The 20426-nt window shown below is 46.3% G+C and overlaps 1 protein-coding gene across 1 annotated transcript in view; it reads right to left on the bottom strand.

Annotated features, from left to right (window-relative positions):
- The window catches only part of TTC1 (tetratricopeptide repeat domain 1), a 43726-nt gene extending 23861 nt beyond the window's left edge, over window positions 1-19865 (bottom strand). Inside the window, exons 1-3 of the mRNA XM_001506236.5 lie at window positions 19772-19865; window positions 14690-15056; window positions 1764-1824 (exon numbers count right to left, since the gene is read on the bottom strand). Coding sequence (XP_001506286.1) covers window positions 1764-1824; window positions 14690-15025 — 397 coding nt within the window. The 5' untranslated portion in view covers window positions 15026-15056; window positions 19772-19865. The remainder of the gene's footprint in view (window positions 1-1763; window positions 1825-14689; window positions 15057-19771) is intronic.
- Between the last annotated feature and the right edge of the window lie 561 nt (window positions 19866-20426).

Consider the following 20426-nt stretch of genomic DNA (forward strand, 5'->3'; position numbering starts at 1 on the left):
GGTTTAATCTCTTTGGGCTGCTGTTGAGGCAGAGTGTTCTTTAAGCCAAGGTTTTAGTCAGATGGATGGACCTTTGCCAGTAAATATTCTGCAGGTTTTAGTCATCGTTTTTCAGTATTTCATTACTTAAAAAAAAATTAAGATCACAAAAAGTACTCAAGGAGAATTCTTTCTTTTAAATATTTTCATTCATTCATTCAATAGTATTTATTGAGCGCTTACTATGTGCAGAGCACTGTACTAAGCACAGTCTACTCGGGGGAGACGGACCGACAAGAACAATAGCAACAAATAGAATCAAGGGGAAATATTTACTCATTCTCTGGCTTTCCAAACAGACATCCAATTTGAAACCCAATGAACGAGAGTGAGTCGTTATTCCTGCTTCATAATCCATAATTAGAGAAGCAGCGTGGCTCAGTGGAAAGAGCCAGGGCTTGGGAGTCAGAAGTCACGGGTTCGAATCCCGGCTCTGCCACTTGTCAGCTGTGTGACTGTGGGCAAGTCACTTCTCTGTGCCTCAGTTCCCTCATCTGTAAAATGGGGATTAACTGTGAGCCTCACGTGGACAACTTGATTACCCTGTACCTACCCCAGAGCTTAGAACAGTGCTCTGCACATAGTAAGCGCTTAACAAATACCAAAATTATTATTATTATTATAATCCCCACGTCACCCACACTAGTAACACCTTCAGCTTCAAGATCAAGAGACTGGAGGTGGAAGACCACCTTAATTAATGAGGGCATATTGAAAGAGACTACCCTTCAACGGTCCAGGCAGAAAACCCTGCTCCTCGGCTTACCGAGGCGTTTTTCAGCCAACGACAACAGGGGAAGACGGTGAAAAGAAGGAAGGATATGAAACTGCTGTTTGCCATTTCCATCAAATGTGAAAATGTCACTTTTGTCATCGTAACTTTGGCATGTAGATTCCTTTGAAATCAGCTGTGAGGCACTCAGTTCAAAACTGAGATGCCTCAAAAGTAGCATCTAAAAACAAGTTCCTTCCTAAGTACACTCAGTTTGGTCATCAAACATGTTTTCCCCACACACTTGAGCTACAGTGGGGCAGCAGGATAAGAAGCGTTCTTCTGACTACGCAAGCCTGCCTGGACACAGCGAGATGCAGTGTTAGAAATGGTTATGTAAGTGGCCCAGAGACACTGTGAGAACTACAGCAGGAGTTTTTGGTATCATAGTGCCCTGTGAGAATGCTACCCCTATGATATAGGAGTATTGGGTGCAGTGGAAAAAGCAAAAACAGAGAGGATCTGCTTTACCAGAATAGCCAGGGTGAAGTCATGTGACAGACATTCAGCAAAACGTTTCTCTAGCTGGCAGACACCCCCCCCCCCAAACTATGCTTATTACAGCAAAGATTTAGGGGAGGAATTGGAAAATAGCTTACTCAATTAAATATGTAAGGTCAGGATTTTTCAAAGCCATAGTGAAACAGCTTTACAAAAATCCTACTTCTGCAGGGATAAGTATTAGATTACGGAAAAATAAATGTTGTATGCGCCAACAGACACATACAAACACATCAATTTACTCTCCATCAGCTGAGAATGTTCTCTAGGACTTGATGGAGAAACAAGATTCCAATTTCTAATTGCCAGAGAATGCAAGTCAAGGCTTGGTGTGTGTTTTTAAATGCCTTTAAAATTCTTCTAGGGTAGTTTTAGAGACGGGCAAGGAACACAATAATGGCTGCTCCCATCCATCTGAAAATAGTTAGGCATTTTGAAACACTTCACTCACCTCCTTTCTTAAACTGTTCATTTCCCTCTTCCTTTAGTCTGGCGCTCTCTTTTTTTCTCTTCTGCAAAAGATCAGAGAATTCCACAAATTAGAAAATTAGGGAGTTATGCCTGGCAATATTTAACTGAAATTAGCAAGTAGGATGGTGCCCCTTGCTTAGGTCTCTGAGCAGTCAATCAATCGTATTTACTGAGTGCTTACTGTGTGCAGAGCACTATACGAAGAGTTCAGCAGAGTTGCTAGACACCTCCCTGCCCCCACTGAGCTAACTGCAATTTTGTTAACAAGATACAATAAACAGAGACAAACAGAAAACACAATGGGCACAATGTAACCTCATAGCACCAGAATTTGAAAATGCAAAGGTTGGCTGCTGTTTTGGTTTATCTGTTTGTCTTTCAAAGTCACCTTTGGTTGAGCAAACAGCTTCGGCATCGATTATGGCCCTTGACTCGGACTGGCACCAGGCGATATGTGAGAGGATCACCCAAACTGCAAGGTGAGCAAAGGCTCTCGCTTCTTCTGGGACTTGGGGAGAAAGCATTCATTCATTCAATCGTATTTACTGAGCCCTTACTATGTGCAGAGCCCTGGACTAAGCGCTTGGAATGTACAATTCGGCAACAGATAGAGACAATCCCTGCCCAATGATGGGCTCACAGTCTAATCGAAAGCAAAGGCTGAAGGGAAGGCAGAGGGCAGTGCCATGCTTTGAGGGAGAGATGGAAGGCTCTCCACATAGGTGCCTTGTATGTCAGAAGGTTCCTGCTTCCACTTTCAGAGAAGCAGCGTGGCTCAGTGGAAAGAGCCCGGGCTTGGGAGTCCGAGGTCATGGGTTCGAATCCTGGCTCTGCCACTTGTCAGCTGTGTGACTGTGGGCAAGTCACTTAACTTCTCTGTCCCTCAGTTACCTCATCTGTGAAAATGGGGATTAAAAAAAAAAAAATGTGAGCCCCAAGTGGGACAATCTGATTACCCTGTATCTACCCTAGTGCTTAGAACAGTGCTCTGCACATAGTAAGCGCTTAACAAATGCCAACACTCTATCGGCCTCAATGCTCACCATTGTGGGAAGGTCTGATCTCCAGCACGGCTCTGCAGATTTCTGGACAAGGGGCTGGACCACTGGGGAGGAATGCGAATGGCACTCCTATTTGACTCTTTTCCCCTCCCCACCTATATGGGTCTTTCACCTTCACCACCTTGAGGAAAGTTCCCACCCATCCTTTGAAAAGCCAATTTGGTAATTTTGTTAAAAAAAAAAAAAGCTCTGGGGATTATAACAACAAAGACTTTCCTATTAGATCTATGAAGGCTGGAGTTCATAGGTACAAATGCTGGAAGAAATACTATGTCCTTCTGTTCAATCAATCAATCAATGGTATTGAGCGCTTCCTTCCTGTGTGCAGGGCACTGTACCATCCAACAGAGTTGGTGGGCATGTTCCCTGCTCACAATGAGCTTTCAATCTAGTAGTCTTCAATGCCTTAAAAAATATAATAATTTTGAATGCTTTCCGAATTGAACTGTGACAGTAAAACTACAACCCTATATGGGCAATAAATGACAAAAAAATCTCAACTACATTTTTCTATGTGGTTCTCTTCTTCACCTTTGGTACTTTTCATAACTGGCCTCATAACTTTTCATAACGACCATCAAACCCAAAGATGGAATCAACTGTCCCTTTCTTGAAGATGGCACTGGCTTCCACCCAGGAACCTCTTTTAACGGGCATCGCTGGCACAAAGCTGGCATTCATGTTTGCTTGCCATCCGCTCGGGTGCAGCTACAGAAAAACCAGGAAGCCCTTTCCGCCACTGGTAGCTCACAAATCATTTCCCACACTGGAAACCCAGGGAACCAGTGGTTTAACAGGTGGGAAAAGGGCCCCGGTTCCCAGTCCTGGCACCAATCAGTTCACGGTCATCTTTTGACCAGCAAATTTTTATACGCGCAGTTCACATTAAATTACAGCTTAGCAAGCGATTAAGCAGCAAAGAAGCTGGAAAAGGAGTTGTTTCTTTTGCCAGACTGTATAAAATCAAGGATTAATGCAATTATCAATATCGTGCAGAACATCTCCTTGGAAACAGCTAAAAATAGTACACAGTGGAGAGAGCAGCCCTGCCTCCCCGCTGCAACAAGAAATTGACTTGAACCAAATCAAAGACAGGGGTTCGTTCTACTGTCTGCCTGGCCTCTGTGAAAGAAATCTCTCTGTCTCTCTCCCTCCCTCTCCATCTAATTCCCAATCGGAAGATGGCATCAGTAGGGCAGTGTGTACATCTGCTCCCGGGACACAGATGCCGGGCTTCGGGGTGCCTACTTAGTTGCGTGCAAATCTTTCTAAGATCGGTTCTTCTGAGACGGAAGCCGAATGGTAACTTTTGAGCGAGCCTCGTCTCACCCCTCCACAGTGTCTTGTAACGAACTCCAGAAAAGCTCTTGGGAAGACATCCGCTTTTGCTTTATATTTCTGAAAGGATTTCTCACACAGTACCTAAAGGAAATAATGTTCTCCTTGCTGCTCCAGTCTCAGGGGAAATGGCGGTGCAGCATTGTAAATAAAGAACACCTGCAATGACATCCCCTCTCCAAATATAGTAGTTCCTCTCTGAATGGAATACACTTCAATTACTCCCTGGAACACATCAGGTAGACCACAAGCACGGTACAATGCATTTTTCATTTCCTCCTGTGTTTCCGAACATCTTACACAAGACTAGGGCTCACTGCAGACTAAAGGACTTTGAAAATTTGAAAGTAAAATGTATTTTTTCCCTTCTGAGTCATTTTTTTGTATTGTAGGACGGTTACTGGCACGCCACAAGGTAATAAAATGATGATACCCGAATAAAACACTTAGACTAATTTACATGACTTCTCAGCAATGACACTTCACCGAGCTTATTTACAAATATCGAGACTTAAAATTGGTAAAATGCAAGTGAGATCGGATCGTACTCTGTGTTACACATTAATTGCAGCGACGCTCAGAAATGATGTGAGACTGCCGACCTTTTAGGCAGGAACCATGACTTTTACTTCTAATCCCCATGTCCAAACAGTACAGTGCTCAGCACACCGTAGATCCTCCATAAATTCTACTGATCAAGGCTCTTCCTTTAACCCTCCATGAAGCCATCCCACGATGATGATGATGACGGTTGGGTAATTCTATAATACAGAACAAGCGCTGTAGATCTAGATTGCCTAGGATCGCTCTGAAGCTGAATGTACAAAAACCGGAGTACTCTAGGGTGTTTGGGGTTAACAGACCATACGGTCTGAGTTCTCCACTATAAAGGCCAGGAGGTTTGGGGATCCATAATCTATACGCCCCAGTAGTGCTGTCTGCTGCTGTAGCACTCAAGTCCTACCTGCCACTGGAATGGAGTCCATATTCGACAATCACTCTCCCCACTTTCAAAAATCTTATTGGAGGCACATCACCTGCAAGAGGCCTTCCCCAACTAGGCCCTCATTTCCTCTTCTCCCACTCCCTTCTGTGTCACCCTTGCAGATGGATTTGCACCTCTAATACACCCCCACACTCATTCCCAAAGCACTTATGTCCATAGCCATAATTTATTTACTGATATGTCTGCCTCCCTCTCTAGACTGTAAGATACTTTGTTGGAACGTATCTTCCAACTTTGTCGTAAGCTCTCCCTTGTGCTTAGTACCGAGCTCCGCACACCGTAAACACCATTGATCGAGGGTAGGTCGGTCGATCCTCTAGGCGGTAAGCTTCATATGGGCAAGGTTCAGGTCTACCAACTCTTTTGAACTGCACTTTCCCAAGCGTTCAACCCAGGTATAGGGTTTGGCACCCATTAATGGCAGGTTATTCCTCTTCCAAATCTCTGGGCAGACTCCTCAGAGGTCACTAATCTAGGGGGAAACGTTGCCTAGACGATGGACTTCTTAATGACCGTGTTACAGAAAATGCTCAGGGAGACAGGCTTGATAGGTACATGAAATGGTGCAAGAGGAAAATACAGATCTAGATCGAACAGTCTATTTAGTATGATTACATTTAACTAATGCAACCAGGCATGCCAGCCTACCTCGGCATTTCTCGTACCTCTCTGGCTCATTAACTCTCCAGCTGTTTTTTCAATCTTCACTTTTCCACACCACTGCCCACACCGCGGAAACCCTTCTGTGCAGTAGCATCCTGTGCTTAAGCTCTTGGAGCCCTCTGCCACGGTGCACGTGAGAAATATCACCCTAAATAAAGGCAGTCATTGGCTGAATCCAACAAAAGAGCCAGAGGGAAAGTGCTGGCTGGCGTTACTTGCAGTTTCTGCCCAGGGCCACACCTGCAGAGTGACTGGTGCATCAGGAGTTTGCGTCAAATGGTTCCATATCGGAGTAGCGGTAATAGCATTTGGGAAATTCCAAACCAAGTTAAAATGTTCCCTGGACACAAGGAGCTCACCCTCTTCAAAACCTTTCTATATTCTTGTCTAAATACCCACTACCAGGCAGACTGTCCTCGGAAAAAGTGCTGGAGCGTCATCCTGCTTCCCCAACCCTTTCCCTTTCCAAAGGATGTCAAAATAAAAACAGCACAGTGAAAGGAGCTTCATCTTGTCGCTGAAGGGTTTGGACCCGAGGGGAGGTAAGGAAGCCAGGCCATGGAGTAGAAACTAGCTCGCTTCACCACTGAAGAGATCTCTTCAGTCTTTACTTAGAGTGTCTGACTTCATTACATATTCTGACTCTGTGTTACATTCAAAAGGCTGAAAAAAAAGAGAAAACTAGATAATCACTTTTTAGTACAAAGCCAAAGAACAAGGAAGTCATCAAAGTAACAATAAAGAGGCTGTCAGATTTCGCCCGCCACAGTCTTAATGAATTTCTAAAAACCTCCTTTGTGTAATGGCAAATTATCATTTGTGACTTTAAAATCTTTCAAAAGACAGAAGATACTTCCCAGTTAAATGATGAACCCGATAGATTGACAATTTTATTTCTACAAATGTCTTACGTTTGATGTTTAAATAACCTTTTCCAGATTCGACACCACGGTAATTTTCCTAAAAGCACTAATTTGGCCTAGTGGTTAAAGCATGGGCCCGGGAGTCGGAGGACCTGGATTCTAAACCCGTCTCCCCAACTTGTCTGCTCTGTGATCACAGGCAAGTCACTTTACCTCTCTGTGCCTCAGTTACCTCATCTGTAAAATAGGAATTCAGGCTGTGAGCCTCATGGGGGGAGAAGGACTTTGTCCAATCTTATTAGCTTGATTCTACCTCAGAGCTTAGCAGAATGCCTGGCACATAGAAAGTACTTAACAAATATTAAATACCACCAATTATTATTAAACAATTTATTAGGAAGCTCAATACCCTGGGAACCACCTAGATCCAAAGAGCCACAGTTCTTGCCCTTAAGGAGTTACAGCCGTAAGCAGCAACAACAAAATCCACCATAAATATATGTACGGTTAAACCACCAAGAGACATGAACTCCGTGAGAAACTAACTTCCTGATTCTTTGATGGCACTGTAATGATTTCCTGTCTAGCTATTCCACAGAATACCCTATTCATCCACGCCACCAGTGATTTACTGGGAATTAGAAGCATTTGAAATATTGAATGGGCTCTTTTTTTCTTTTTTTACTGACAGCACAAATAGGGCACATGGCTACATTTTACTGCCTGGGGCCATTTATTCAATTTGAGTCTAGGAGTGATAGGGGCTTGCTCCTTCTCTGATAAGCAGCCATCACTTGCATCGAAAGAAATCATGTGATAACAGCAGGCAACAGTCCACCCATACTCTCACTACGCTGATCAGAGAGAGTTAGGAGAAAGTCTCCAAGGAAAACAACTTAGAACAATTTAAGTCCAGACAGGCAAGTGCATTTCCAATTTTGAAATCTGTCAGCGGCTATTTGCTTCCCCCTACAGTTTTAGGAAATGAAGTGGTTGTCTGAGCTCAAGCAAGCTGAGCTGGGTCTAAATCATTAAGGATACTAGATACTAGAGGGGTAGAGAAGAGTTCAGGAAAGCTAGGTATCTGCACTGTACTATTCTATGGTAACACAGTTCCAATGTAACAATTACACAGCACCCAACAAATGAAAGAAATGCTGTAGAATAGTTTGGCGTTGAAGTTTTGGCAACCGTTCTTAACATTAAATAAGGAGTTTGCAGTTTCTTTAGCAGCTTCAACAACGCGCATGAATTTTCTGCCTAACTGGCTTTCTCTAGTTTTAGTAAGTTTAAGATCAGGTGTCATTTTGTTATACGCATTTTAAAAATACCTAGTATCTTCACACAGGTACATTTCTTCGGAAACATTCACCACATAAACTGCTTTAAGGCCATCCTGAATTTCAGCAAAGGGCAACTTTTTTTCGAGGTATTTGCTAAGCGTTTACTATGTGCCAGGCACCGTACTACGGGCTAGGGTAGACCCCAACTCGTCGGATTGGACGCTGTCCCTTTCCGACATTGGGCTCACAATCTTAATTCCCATTTTACAGATGAGGTAACAGGCAGAAAAGTAAAGCGACTTACCCAAGGTCACACAGTAGGTACCTGGAAGAGCCAGGGTTAGAATCCAGGTCCTCTGACTCTCGGGCCTTTGCTCCTTCCACAAGGTCACGCTGCTTTTCCTCAATTTGTTTATGGTATTCATTAAGCGCTTACTCCCTCCAAAGACATTTCTGTATAACCCTTCTTTCAAAACCCCAACCGAATCTGGGTGGGTAGATCAAGAATGAGCTACTTCCACAAGACAGACGGCACTGTGGCTTCAGGAGACCCCAACCTATGACCCCACGCCTCTCCGCCATATTCCTTAGCCATCTGCAGAGTGGAATTAGAGGAATGAAGTGGGATCATCCAGTTTGGTAACTAGGAGTGTATAGCATGGCTGTTAAATCAAAGACAGTGTAGACGTAAAGCGTAATTGCCAGCCCCGAAGGGGGCATCTGCACCATGTATGCGTCCTGAGGCTGGCAAGCCAACTACAATAACAGTGAGCATTCCATGGTTACCGACTCCTCAACCGAGTCAAACTAATTTTAATAATAATAATAATAATGATGATGATGATATTTAAGCGCTTACTATGTGCAAAGCACTGTTCTAAGCACTGGGGAATACAAGGTGATCAGGTTGTCCCATGTAGAGCTCACAGTCTTAATCCCCATTTTCCAGATGAGGTAACTGAGGCCCAGAGAAGTTAAGTGACTTGCTCAAAGTCACACAGCCGACAAGTGGCAGAGCCGGGATTAGAACCTATGACCTCTGACTCCCCAGCCCGGGCTCTTTCCACTTTTCAGTGTAGTGGAAGTAATTCGCTTCCAATTTTAAGCCAATTATTGTAAGGTACTGTCTGGACTGAAAACCGAACCCCAGGGCCCAGTTGTGTACAATCAATCTTACACAAGCCAGAGATGAGGAAAATATTTCAGGGATTAATTGAGAAGTCAAGTAACAACCACAACTTGTCACAACTTGATCCCTGATGCCAAACCATAGTGGTCTCTCAAGAATAGCGTGGCTTAGTGGATGGGGCACGGGCCTGGGAGTCAGAAGGACCACCTCTCTGCTGGGTGACTTTGGGCAAGTCACAACTTCTCTGGGCCTCACTTACCTCATCTGTAAAATGGGGATTAAGAGTACAAGTCCCACGTGGGATAGGGACTGTGACCAATCTGATTTAACCTGTATCTACGCCGGCGCTCGGAGCAGTGCTTGGCACACAGTAAGCACTTAACACATACCATTATCATCATGCTAGCCGGCATAACTCACACTGGCCTTCTTGGGAGCACCGATACCCACTTTAAAGACAGTACTATGCCCATAGGTCCCAAAGGAGGCCCACCATGTCCACAGGATTGCTTTGTAAAAGTTAGGACTCAGTGCAAAAAGATGAAACCTAAAAAAAGACATGATTCAAGTTCACCCTCTACAAAAGAGTGTGCAAAGAGTGAATGGAATTGCTGTTAGGCCACAACAAAAGGTACCGGAACTTGATGGGCCTCTAGACCATGAGCTCCTTGTGGGAGGGACTGTCATTGTTTACTGTTGTATTGTTCTTTCCCAAGCACTTAGTACAGTGCTCTGTACAAAGAAAGCACTTAATAAATTTGATTGAATGAGTGAAGGGGATAGATGTAAAGCAAAAGGAAATACTAAATTCAACTCACTCGTTCCCCTATCCCGTCGTCGATCTTGTATCACTAATAGCAGCCCGCACATTTTGCTCCTTAATGTCAACCTCAGTCTCATCTGTCACACAGCCGACCTCTCGCCCGCATCTTGCCTCTGGCCCGGAATGCCCTTTCTGTTCATATTCGCCAGACTATCACTATCCCCACCTTCAAAGCCTTATTGAAGGGACATCCAAGAGGGCTTCCCCAATTAGGGCCTAATTTCCTTTTCTCCCACACCTTTTTGAGTCGCCCTTGTACTTAGATTTGCACTGTATCCGTAATTTACTTCTTTATATTAGTCTTCTCGCTAATTATGGGCAGGGAATATGTCTACCAACTCTGTCATATTATAGTCTCCCAAGTGGTTGTACAGTGCTGTACACATAGTAGGTGCTCAATAAATAAATACAGTTAACTGACTGCTTTCCTCAACAGGTGGTGAGCATATGGATTTTACCACTAGGGTAATCTATCTGGCTGGAAATATCTGTGGGTTGAGGAGGGCTTTCTTTGGATAAAGCCACACTGAGTTACTAGAGGAAAAATTAACCATGTTTGACTAAAGGAGAGTTTTAGAAAGACCCACGGTTATTCAATGCATGATGAGTTAGGAGAGAGAAAAACAGGGATATCAGATGATATGCCAGTGGAAAATGAAGAAAAAATTAATGGCATCAATCATATGGCTTCTCCAAGTAACCTGTTGTCATTTTTGGAGGCAGAATACTGGGCTGGATAGACCACTGATCAATCAATCAATGAATCAACAGTATCCACTGAGTTCTTACTGTGCGGAGCACAGTATTAAACACTTGGGAGAATACAATACAGAAGAGTAGGTGTAGAGAATCCCGTCCCACAAGAAGCTTACAGACCAGAGGGAGCTCTGACCCAGGGATGGCATGTTTTAGGATTTTTAGTTCCTCTTGCAGTTGAGCAGAGCAATCATTCTTTGATGGATAAATGCCTAGTCTATTCAATCAAAAATATAAAAGCATTTCCATTAGCGAGTAGGGAAAAGCAACAAATTCCATTTGTGGTGGGTGGATCCAGCATCTCTAAATGACCTGGATTAATCTTAAAACACGAGGGGATATCTGCATCAGCACTTGCGTCATTTCCTATTTACGTTTTCGCACATATCCAGTCTTCACTGAGCTACGCTCCTGGGAAACCACTGCTCTGTATCTCCAGCTTAACACCTACACAGTGTTTACTATCATGTAAATTCCCACTCCAGTGGGTGAAGGAAACTACAGCAGGTTAGTCATTAGTTCTGAAAATTTTAAAGGGACGACCTAATCCATTTAAATAAAAAATGCCTATCAGTGACGATCTTGCTGTTGTAATCAATGGCATTTACTGAGAGCTTACTTGCGCAGAGCATATACTAAGCGCTTAAGAGAGCACAATTCAACAGAGTCAGTGAGAAGTAGCATGGCTTAGTGGAAGGAGCACAGATTTAGGAGTAAGAGGATGCGGTTCTAATCCCGGTCCCGCCACCTGTCTGCGGTGTGACCTTGGGCAAGCCACTTAACTTTTCTGTGCCTCAGTCGCCTCATCTGGAAAATGGGGATTAAGACTGTGAGCCCCAAGTGGGACAACCTGATTACCCTGTATCTGTCCCCGTGCTTAAAACAGAGCTTGGCACATAGTAAGTGCTTAACAAATTCGATAATTATTGAATTATTATTCCCTGTCCACGAGCAGCTTACATTTGGGAGCTGGGGGGAGACCAGAGAAGACTCCCATACTGAGGTGTCACAAACCAAAAGCGTAGAGACAGCGATGGGAACCGGTACCACAGGGAGTATGTTCTGGGTGGCACAGAGTGGCGAGCTCAGTGGGTGGAGGTGAATGTGGCTTGTGTGTCTCAGCTTGGCCACCTCATTAGAGTGCCTTCCCACTGTTCACGGGTACCCTCCACTCTTCCCTGACCCACCTCATCTATGTCAATCTAATTACAGCTACACACATTTTTTTTTTTACTCTAGAAATTGACAGTTCATCTGGATTATCCTTCTAGCCTGAATTCTGCAATCCAGTCTTTGGCATTTCACTTGATTTGTTCAGAAGATTGTTTGTGGGACAGACTTTCAGACGGAACTGGCTGGTGAGAGGGCACGGCTCCCTTAGGGTGGGACCGTGAGGGTGGGGGAAGTAATGTGTGGGGCTCGGATCCAGAGCTGTGTCAGAAGGGAACACTCCCCTCCAGCTCCCCGTCCACTCCACCTCATCTCCCTCGAGCACCAGCCTGGGCAGTTAGCCTCAGTGAGGAGAGAGACCTCAGTTTTTCTAGTGTTCCTACACCTCCCCAGGTACCCATGAAACACTGGACAAGATACGCTCCTGAAACTTTCCTGGAGAGACACCCTGTTGGATTGAAAAAAACAAAAACAAATGTGAAGTCATTCCATCGACCATCAAATGCTAACTGCCGACAACAGAGTCCGTCTGCAAACCACATCTACGATCCACCGACATTTTAAACAACATAGTGAAAAAGTCGTTCCTCGTCTTCCCTCCTAAATTTCCCATTACAGTCAATGACATCACCATCCTACATGTCTCAGAACCTCAATTTCTTCCCCACCCATATTCAATTTTTCTACTGTTGTTTTCTTCCAAAATATTTCCCAGATCCACCCTTTATTTTTCATCTCTGCAGCCACCCTCTCAGCATCATTATTTTCAGGCTGGATTATTTTATCAGCCCTTTTACTGGTCTTCCTGAACCCCGGCTCTGTGCCGTCCAGCCCCAACATATCTTTGGGCTTCATTTTTCCCTTTTGGCAACAGACACTGGGATCATAACCGTAACTCAAACATATAATCAGAATCCCGGGAAAGTCAGTCATAAAAACGGTCAGGCAGCATTCCAGAGATGCTGCGATTTTTACCGACTCTGTCAGTGCTTCGCTAAACCAGCTTCCTGAAGGATTGGTGATTTTTACTTTTAGAGCACAGAGTTAAATCCATCTAGTGGTACCACCTCACGACTGTTCGGTGGCCTAATTTATTTCATTCGTTCAGGTCTTTAAACCAGTGCAAAAGTGAAAGATGAAACAAAAGAGCGAAATGAGCACGTGGGCGTCCACCGGCTCTTTTTCTCAAGAACAGATGTAGCCCCGTTAAATGCTGAATGAACTGGGCTTGACCGGCAGGCTCTGGGAATCTTGGGTGGGGCCGTGTTCAAGGTCCTGGAGCGGGGCACCCTGTCTGGATTGAGTGGAAGGGGAAAGACTATGGATAGAGATGCTGCACTAAGATTTAGGGGGCTACCTTGAATGCGTAGCTTTCCATCCACGCACAACTGTCACAGCAGGCTGCTGGAAATCTGTCCCGGGAGCCGCCGAGACAACTACAAAAAATAACTATTAATAGTAACGATAATAATAACGGTACTTGTTAAGCATTTATTATGAGCCAAGCACCGTACTAAGCACTGGGGTAGATACAAGATAAACAGGTTGGACACAGTCCCTGTCCCACATGAGGCTCACAGTCTAAGCAGGAGGGAGGTCAGGAGTGAATCTCCATTTTACAAATGAAGAAACTGAGGCACAGAGAAGTTAAGTGACTTGCCCAAGGTCACACGGCAAGCAAGTGGCAGAACCAGAATTAGAACCCAGGTCCTCTGACTCCCAGATCCGTGCTCTTTCCATTTGGTCGCGCTGGAAGAAACCCAACACGTGTGTGATGCCACCTAGAAGTATGATCTGCACAAAATTTAGTCATTCATTCATATTTATTGAGCGCTGTGTGAAAAGCACTGTACTGAACACCTGGGAGAGTTCAACAACAATAACTTAATAATAATAATAATAATGATGAGGGCATTTGTTACATTTAAGTTTATCACAAACCCTAAATTGAGGCAACTTTTGCAGGAATTTAGCAATGCCTTCCATACACATCAACTGCCTCACAAATCAGTAAAAATGGAGTACCTCTTGTTGTTAGCATTCAGAAAGAACGATGACTGCGCTGCCCTACTATTAATTTTATAAGAACTACTAATTTTACAATTTTATAATGGAGTAGCTAGCTAAGGCATGGAGACTTTATGAAAAACCTTCTCCTCTCAAAGAGAGGAACCACGACGTCCTTCCGAAATTAGTTTAAACGTAGGAGCTAAAGGAAGGGCAGAGAATGGAAAACAGTAAGACTGGTTCGGCGGTGATTAGCCGGATAACGGCTCCGACTCCTCCGGCAGTCCAGCAGGTCCCCCGACCGTTCCCTCTACACCTCTGGATAAGGAGCACGGCCTAGTGGAAACATGAAAGGCCTAGGTGTCAGAGATTCTGGGTTCAAATCCCAGCTCTGCCACTTGCCTGCTGTTATGACTTTGGAAAAGTCACTTAACTTTTCTGACCCTTAGTTTCTTCATCTGTGAAATGGAGGTTCAATACCTGTTCGCCTTCTTACTTAGGCTGAGCCCTATATGGGCACAGGAACTGTGTCTGATAGGACACCACCGTATCTATCTTAGTGCTCGGTAGAGTGGTTGGCAAAAGAGCATGGGCTTAACAGACACCACAGTTATTATCACTACGATAACCCTCAACAATTAGAATAGCAAAGTGAAAATGTCGCTAATGCTTAACAAAGGGAACCACTTGCAATTTTCCCTCCGAACCCTGGGTGAAGGACTACATACCAACACATGAAAACGCAGGTCACTTGAAGCATCTTCTACCAGGAAAAATGGGAGAGTGTTTACGCAGCACCACATTTACCTGTTTCTCATCCTCCGGCATGCTTTTCTCCAAATCTAGCAAGGATTCTTCATCTGGTTCTGGAGGCGTCACATTATCATCTAATTTGTCCTCTGATTCATCCTCTTCTGGTAGCTTCCTTTCCTCAAATGAGTCACTACAGTCATGAAAGTGCTCCTCCTCTGTCTGGTCCTCTTTGGGAGGAGGCTGATCATCCATCAGCAGCTTTTGCTGAAGATGCCCGTCTCCCGAATGCGACATCAAAGAACAGGAAGAACCTGCTCTTTGGGCATCAGCGATCTTTAAACCATTGAACAGCTCCTCTGGAAGCTTGGATTCTTCTGGTTTCTCCCCCATGTTGGATTTTTTTCGGGGGGAAGTCCCGGATCTTTGGGTGCAAGGAAACATTTATGAAGTCAATAGTGATATATAAGCATCTAACAAGGGAGTATAAAATGAAAGATAGATTGTACATTTCGAGAATGAACTCCCTATTTTATACCTAACGCGAGTCCTTTATGATGGGACTCCTAAGTCATAAAAACATTCTTTGCAGGATATGTAAAAAACAGCCCCAGTGGCCGCTAATATCCTGATTAACAAACTGCATCCCCAAACTCATTTGCATTGTCATCCACCTCCCTTGATAGACAGTGCTCTGCAAACAGTAAACGCTCAATAAAGACAATTGAGTGAATTGAAAAATAATAATAATTATGGCACTTGTTAAGCGCTTAACTCTGTGCCGGGCAATGGACTAAGCGCTGGGGTGGATGTAGAAGCAGCGTGGCTCAGTGGAAAGAGCTTGGGCTGGGGAGTCAGAGGTCATGGGTTCTAATCCCAGCTCCGCTGCTTGCCAGCTGTATGCCTTTGGGCAAGTCACTTAACTCCTCTGGGCCTCAGTTACCTCATCTGTAAAATGGGGATTAAAACAGTGAGCACCACATCGGACAACCTGATCACCTTGTATCCCCTCCCAGCGCTTACAACAGTGCTTTGCACATAGTAAGCACTTAACAAATACCACCATTATTATTATTATGAGCAGATTGGGTGGGGCACAGTCTCTGTCCCACGTGGGGCTCGCAGTCTCCATTCCCACTTTACAGATGAGGAAACTGAGGCCCTGCGAAGTGAAGTGACCTGCTCAAGGTCACACGGCAGACAAATGGCAGGGTCGGAATTGGAACCTATGACCTTCGGACTCCCGGGCCGGGGCTCTAACCACTCCGCCACGCTGCTTCTCATAATGAATTCATTCATCCAATAGTATTTACTGAGGGCTTACTATGTGCTGAGCTCTGGACTAAGCGCTTGGAATGGACAATTGGGCAACAGATGGAGACTATCCCTGCCCGACGATGGGCTCACGGCCTAAACGGGGGAGACAGACAGCAGAGCCAAACAGAACAGAACAAAACAACATCATCAAGATAAATGGAATCATGCAGCCATACACCTCATTTAGAATGGAGGCCCGTCATTGGGCAGGGATGGTCTTTATCTGTTGCTCAATTGTCCTTTCCAAGCGCTTGGTCCAGTGTTCTGCCCACAGTGGGCGCTCAATAAATATTACTGAATGAATGAATTGATCTTGATGATGTCTTGTTTTTGTTTCATTCTCCCCGTTTAGACTGGGAGCCCACGGTTGGGCAGGGATTGTCTCTATCTGCTGCCCAATTGTCCATTCCAAGTACTAGTCCAGTGGCCCGCACAGAGTCAGCGCTCAATAAATACTATTGAATGAATGAAATAGGATCATGAATGAATCCTTGCACTAGAAAGGTTAACGGGGCAGAGGGGGGAACAAAACTCTTCCCAAAGAGTTTCACTTCCTCTCCCTCGGTGGAAACATCTCCTCCCCAGACAGGCTGACCCGCTCCGGCCTAAGTAAGGCCCGTCTCACCCGCCTTGCCCAAATGTCCATTCCCAGCGCTCCGTACAGTGCTCTGCACCGAGTCAGCGCTCAATAAATACTACTGAATGAATGAAATAGGGTCATGAACGAATCCTTGTACCAGAAAGGCTAACAAGGGGGACAAAACTCTTCCCAAAGAGTTTCACGTCCAGACAGACTGATCAGCTCCAGCCTAAGCAAGGCCCGTTTCATCCAGATCGCCCAACTATCTATTCCAAGTGCTCAGTACAGCGCTCTGCACAGAGTCAGCGCTCAATAAATACTATTGAATGAATGAAATAGAGTCATGAATGAATCCTTGCACTAGAAGAGGCTAACGCGGGGGGAGCAAAACTCTTCCCAAAGATCAGCTCCGGCTTAAGCAAGGCCCGTCTCGCCGAACTATCTACTCCAAGCGCTCAGTACAGTGCCCCGCACCGAGTCAGTGCTCAATAAATACTACTGAATGAATGAAATAGGGTCATGAACAAATCCTTGCACTACAAAGACTTAACGGGGGGGGGGACAAAACTCTTGCCAAAGAGTTTCACTTCCAGACAGACTGAACAGCTCCAGCCTAAGCAAGGCCTGTCTGATCCAGATCGCTGAACTGTCTATTCCAAGTGCTCAGTACAGCGCTCTGCACAGAGTCAGCGCTCAATAAATACTATTGAATGAATGAAATAGGGTCACGAACGAATCTTTGCCACTAAAAAGGCTAACGGGGGCGGGGGACAAAACTCTTCCCAAAGATCAGCTCTGGCCTAAGCAAGGCCCCAACCGTGCACTTCCAGCGCTCAGCGCAGTGCTCCGCACCGAATCAACGCTCAATAAGTATTCATTCATTCGATAGTATTTACTGAGCGCTTACTATTGAATGAAATAGGGTCACGAACAAATCCTTGCACTAGAAAGGCTAAAGGGGGCGGGGGACAAAACTCTTCCCAAAGATCAGCTCCGGCCCGAACTGCATTCCCAGCGTTCAGCGCAGTGCTCTGCACCGAGTCAGCGCTCAGTAAATATTCATTCATTCAATACCATTTATTGAGCGCTTACTATTGAATGAATGAAACAGGGTCATGAACGAATCCTTGCCGCTAAAAAGGCTACCGGGGGTGGGGGACAAAACTCTTCCCAAAGATCAGCTCCGGCCTAAGCAAGGCCCCAATTGTGCACTCCCAGCGCTCAGCGCAGTGCTCCGCACCGAGTCAGCACTCAATAAATACTCATTCATTCGACAGTATTTATTGAGCGCTTACTATTGAATGAATGAAACAGGGTAACGAACGAATCCTTGCACTAGAAAGGCTAACGGGGGCGGGGGACAAAACTCTTCCCAAAGATCAGCTCTGGCCTAAGCAAGGCCCCAACTGTGCACTCCCAGCGCTCAGCGCAGTGCTCTGCACCGAATCAGCGCTCAATAAGTATTCATTCATTCGATAGTATTTACTGAGCGCTTACTATTGAATGAAACAGGGTCACGAACGAATCCTTGCACTAGAAAGGCTACCGGGGTGGGGGACAAAACTCTTCCCAAAGATCAGCTCCGGCCCAAACTGCACTCCCAGGGCTCAGCGCAGTGCTCCGCACCGAGTCAGCGCTCAATAAATATTCATTCATTCGATACCATTTATTGAGCGCTTACTATTGCGTGAAATAGGGTCACGAACGAATCCTTGCACTAGAAAGGCTAACGGGGCGGGGGACAAAACTCTTCCCAAAGATGCGCTCCGGCCAAAGCAAGGCCCCAACCGTGCACTCCCAGCGCTCGGCGCAGTGCTCCGCACCGAGTCAGCGCTCAATAAATATTCACTCATTCGATACCATTTATTGAGCGCTTACTATTGCGTGAAATAGGGTCACGAACGAATCCTTGCACTAGAAAGGCTAACGGGGCGGGGGACAAAACTCTTCCCAAAGATGCGCTCCGGCCAAAGCAAGGCCCCAACCGTGCACTCCCAGCGCTCGGCGCAGTGCCCCGCACCGAGTCAGCGCTCAGTAAAGACGACCGCCTGAATAAACCTAACAATGTTGGTATTTGTTAAACGACCGCACGAATAAATAATAATAATAATCATAATGTTGGCATGTGTCAAGCGCTTCCTCGGTGCAGAGCACTGTTCTAAGCGCTGGGGACGACACAGGGTCATCAGGGGGTCCCAGTCTTCAGCCCCATTTGAGAGAGGGGGGAACCGGGGCCCGGAGAAGCGACTTGGCCACAGTCAGGGGCGGAGTCGGGATTCGCACCCATGACCTCGGACTCCAAATAATAACGTTGGTATTTGTTAAGCGCTTACTACGTGCCGAGCACTGTTCTAAGCGCTGGGGGAGACACAGGGAAAGCAGGTTGTCCCACGTGGGGCTCACAGTCGTCATCCCCATTTTACAGATGAGGGAACTGAGGCACCGAGAAGTGAAGGACTGTACTCGTCCGCCCAACCGTATATCTTTCCATTACCCTATTTATTTTGTCAATGAATTGTACATCGCCTCGATTCTATTTAGCTGCCATTGCTTTTACGAGATGTTCTTCCTTCCCCTCGACTCTATTTAGATTAGACCGATTAGACCGTGAGCCCGTCCAAAGGGCAGGGACGGTCTCTATCTGTCGCCGACTTGTTCATTCCGAGCGCTTAGTGCAGTGCTCGGCACCTAGCAAGCGCTCAATAAACAGGACTGAAGTGACTTAATGTTGGTCTTTGTCAAGCGCGCTCAATAAACAGGACTGAATGACTGAAGGGACTTAATGTTGGCCTTTGTCAAGCGCTTCCTAGGTGCCGAGCACTGTTCTAAGCGCTGGGGTAGAACACAGGGGAATCAGGTGGTCCCACGTGGGGCTCCCGGTCTTCATCCCCATTTGACAGATGAGGGCACTGAGGCACCGAGAAGTGAAGTGACACAGTCACAGAGCCGACAAGTGGCCGAGCGGGGATTGGAACCCATGACCTCGGACTCTAAAGCCCGGCGGCAAGAGCTTCCCCTCCGCCTCCTAGTGACTTGGCAAGAGGCAGAGGTGGGTCCGGGGGGGCGGGGGAGGCAGGAGGCCCGTCCATGTCGCCTCCGCCCGTCGGCCGGTCCTTACGTCCCTCGGGCCCCCCCACGTCGGCGGCCGTCCTGTCCTCGGCGACGGGCCAAGCGGCGCTGGGTTTCCCTCCCGGACGGATCCCAACCGCCTCCCGAGCCCCAACCGTTTCCCCCGTTCCCACCTTGCGCCCGTCGCTGCGAGGCCGCGGGCCGGTCCTCCCCGCCCGCTGCGGCCGGTCCTCCTCGCCGCCCTGACCTTTCACCCCGCCGCTCGCACCGGAGTCACTTCCGGTCCCCGGGCAGCGGCGCATTCTGGGAATCGTAGTGCCGGCGGGGCGTCCGTACGGCCGCCTCTGCGCCCCCTGGAGGCCGCCATCTTGCGTTACGGCGGCGGCCCCCCTTGGCCTCCCTGAGGGTTACCATGGTGGTAACGGTGAAGCGCTTACTCTGTGCGGGGCAACTGCACTAAGCGCTGGGGGAGATGCAGGGGAATCAGGTGGTCCCACGGGAGGCTCACAGATTTCATCCCCATTTGACAGATAATAATAATAATAATGATAATAATAATGTTGGCATTTGTTAAGCGCTTACTCTGTGCGGGGCACTGCACTAAGCGCTGGGGGAGATGCAGGGGAATCAGGTGGTCCCACGGGAGGCTCACAGATTTCATCCCCATTTGACAGATAATAATAATAATGATAATAATAATGTTGGGATTTGTTAAGCGCTTACTCTGTGCGGGGCACTGCACTAAGCGCTGGGGGAGATGCAGGGGAATCAGGTGGTCCCACGTGGGGCTCACAGATTTCATCCCCATTTGACAGATAATAATAACAA

This window comes from Ornithorhynchus anatinus, chromosome X1 (genome assembly GCF_004115215.2).
Source record: "Ornithorhynchus anatinus isolate Pmale09 chromosome X1, mOrnAna1.pri.v4, whole genome shotgun sequence".
NCBI lineage: Eukaryota > Metazoa > Chordata > Mammalia > Monotremata > Ornithorhynchidae > Ornithorhynchus > Ornithorhynchus anatinus.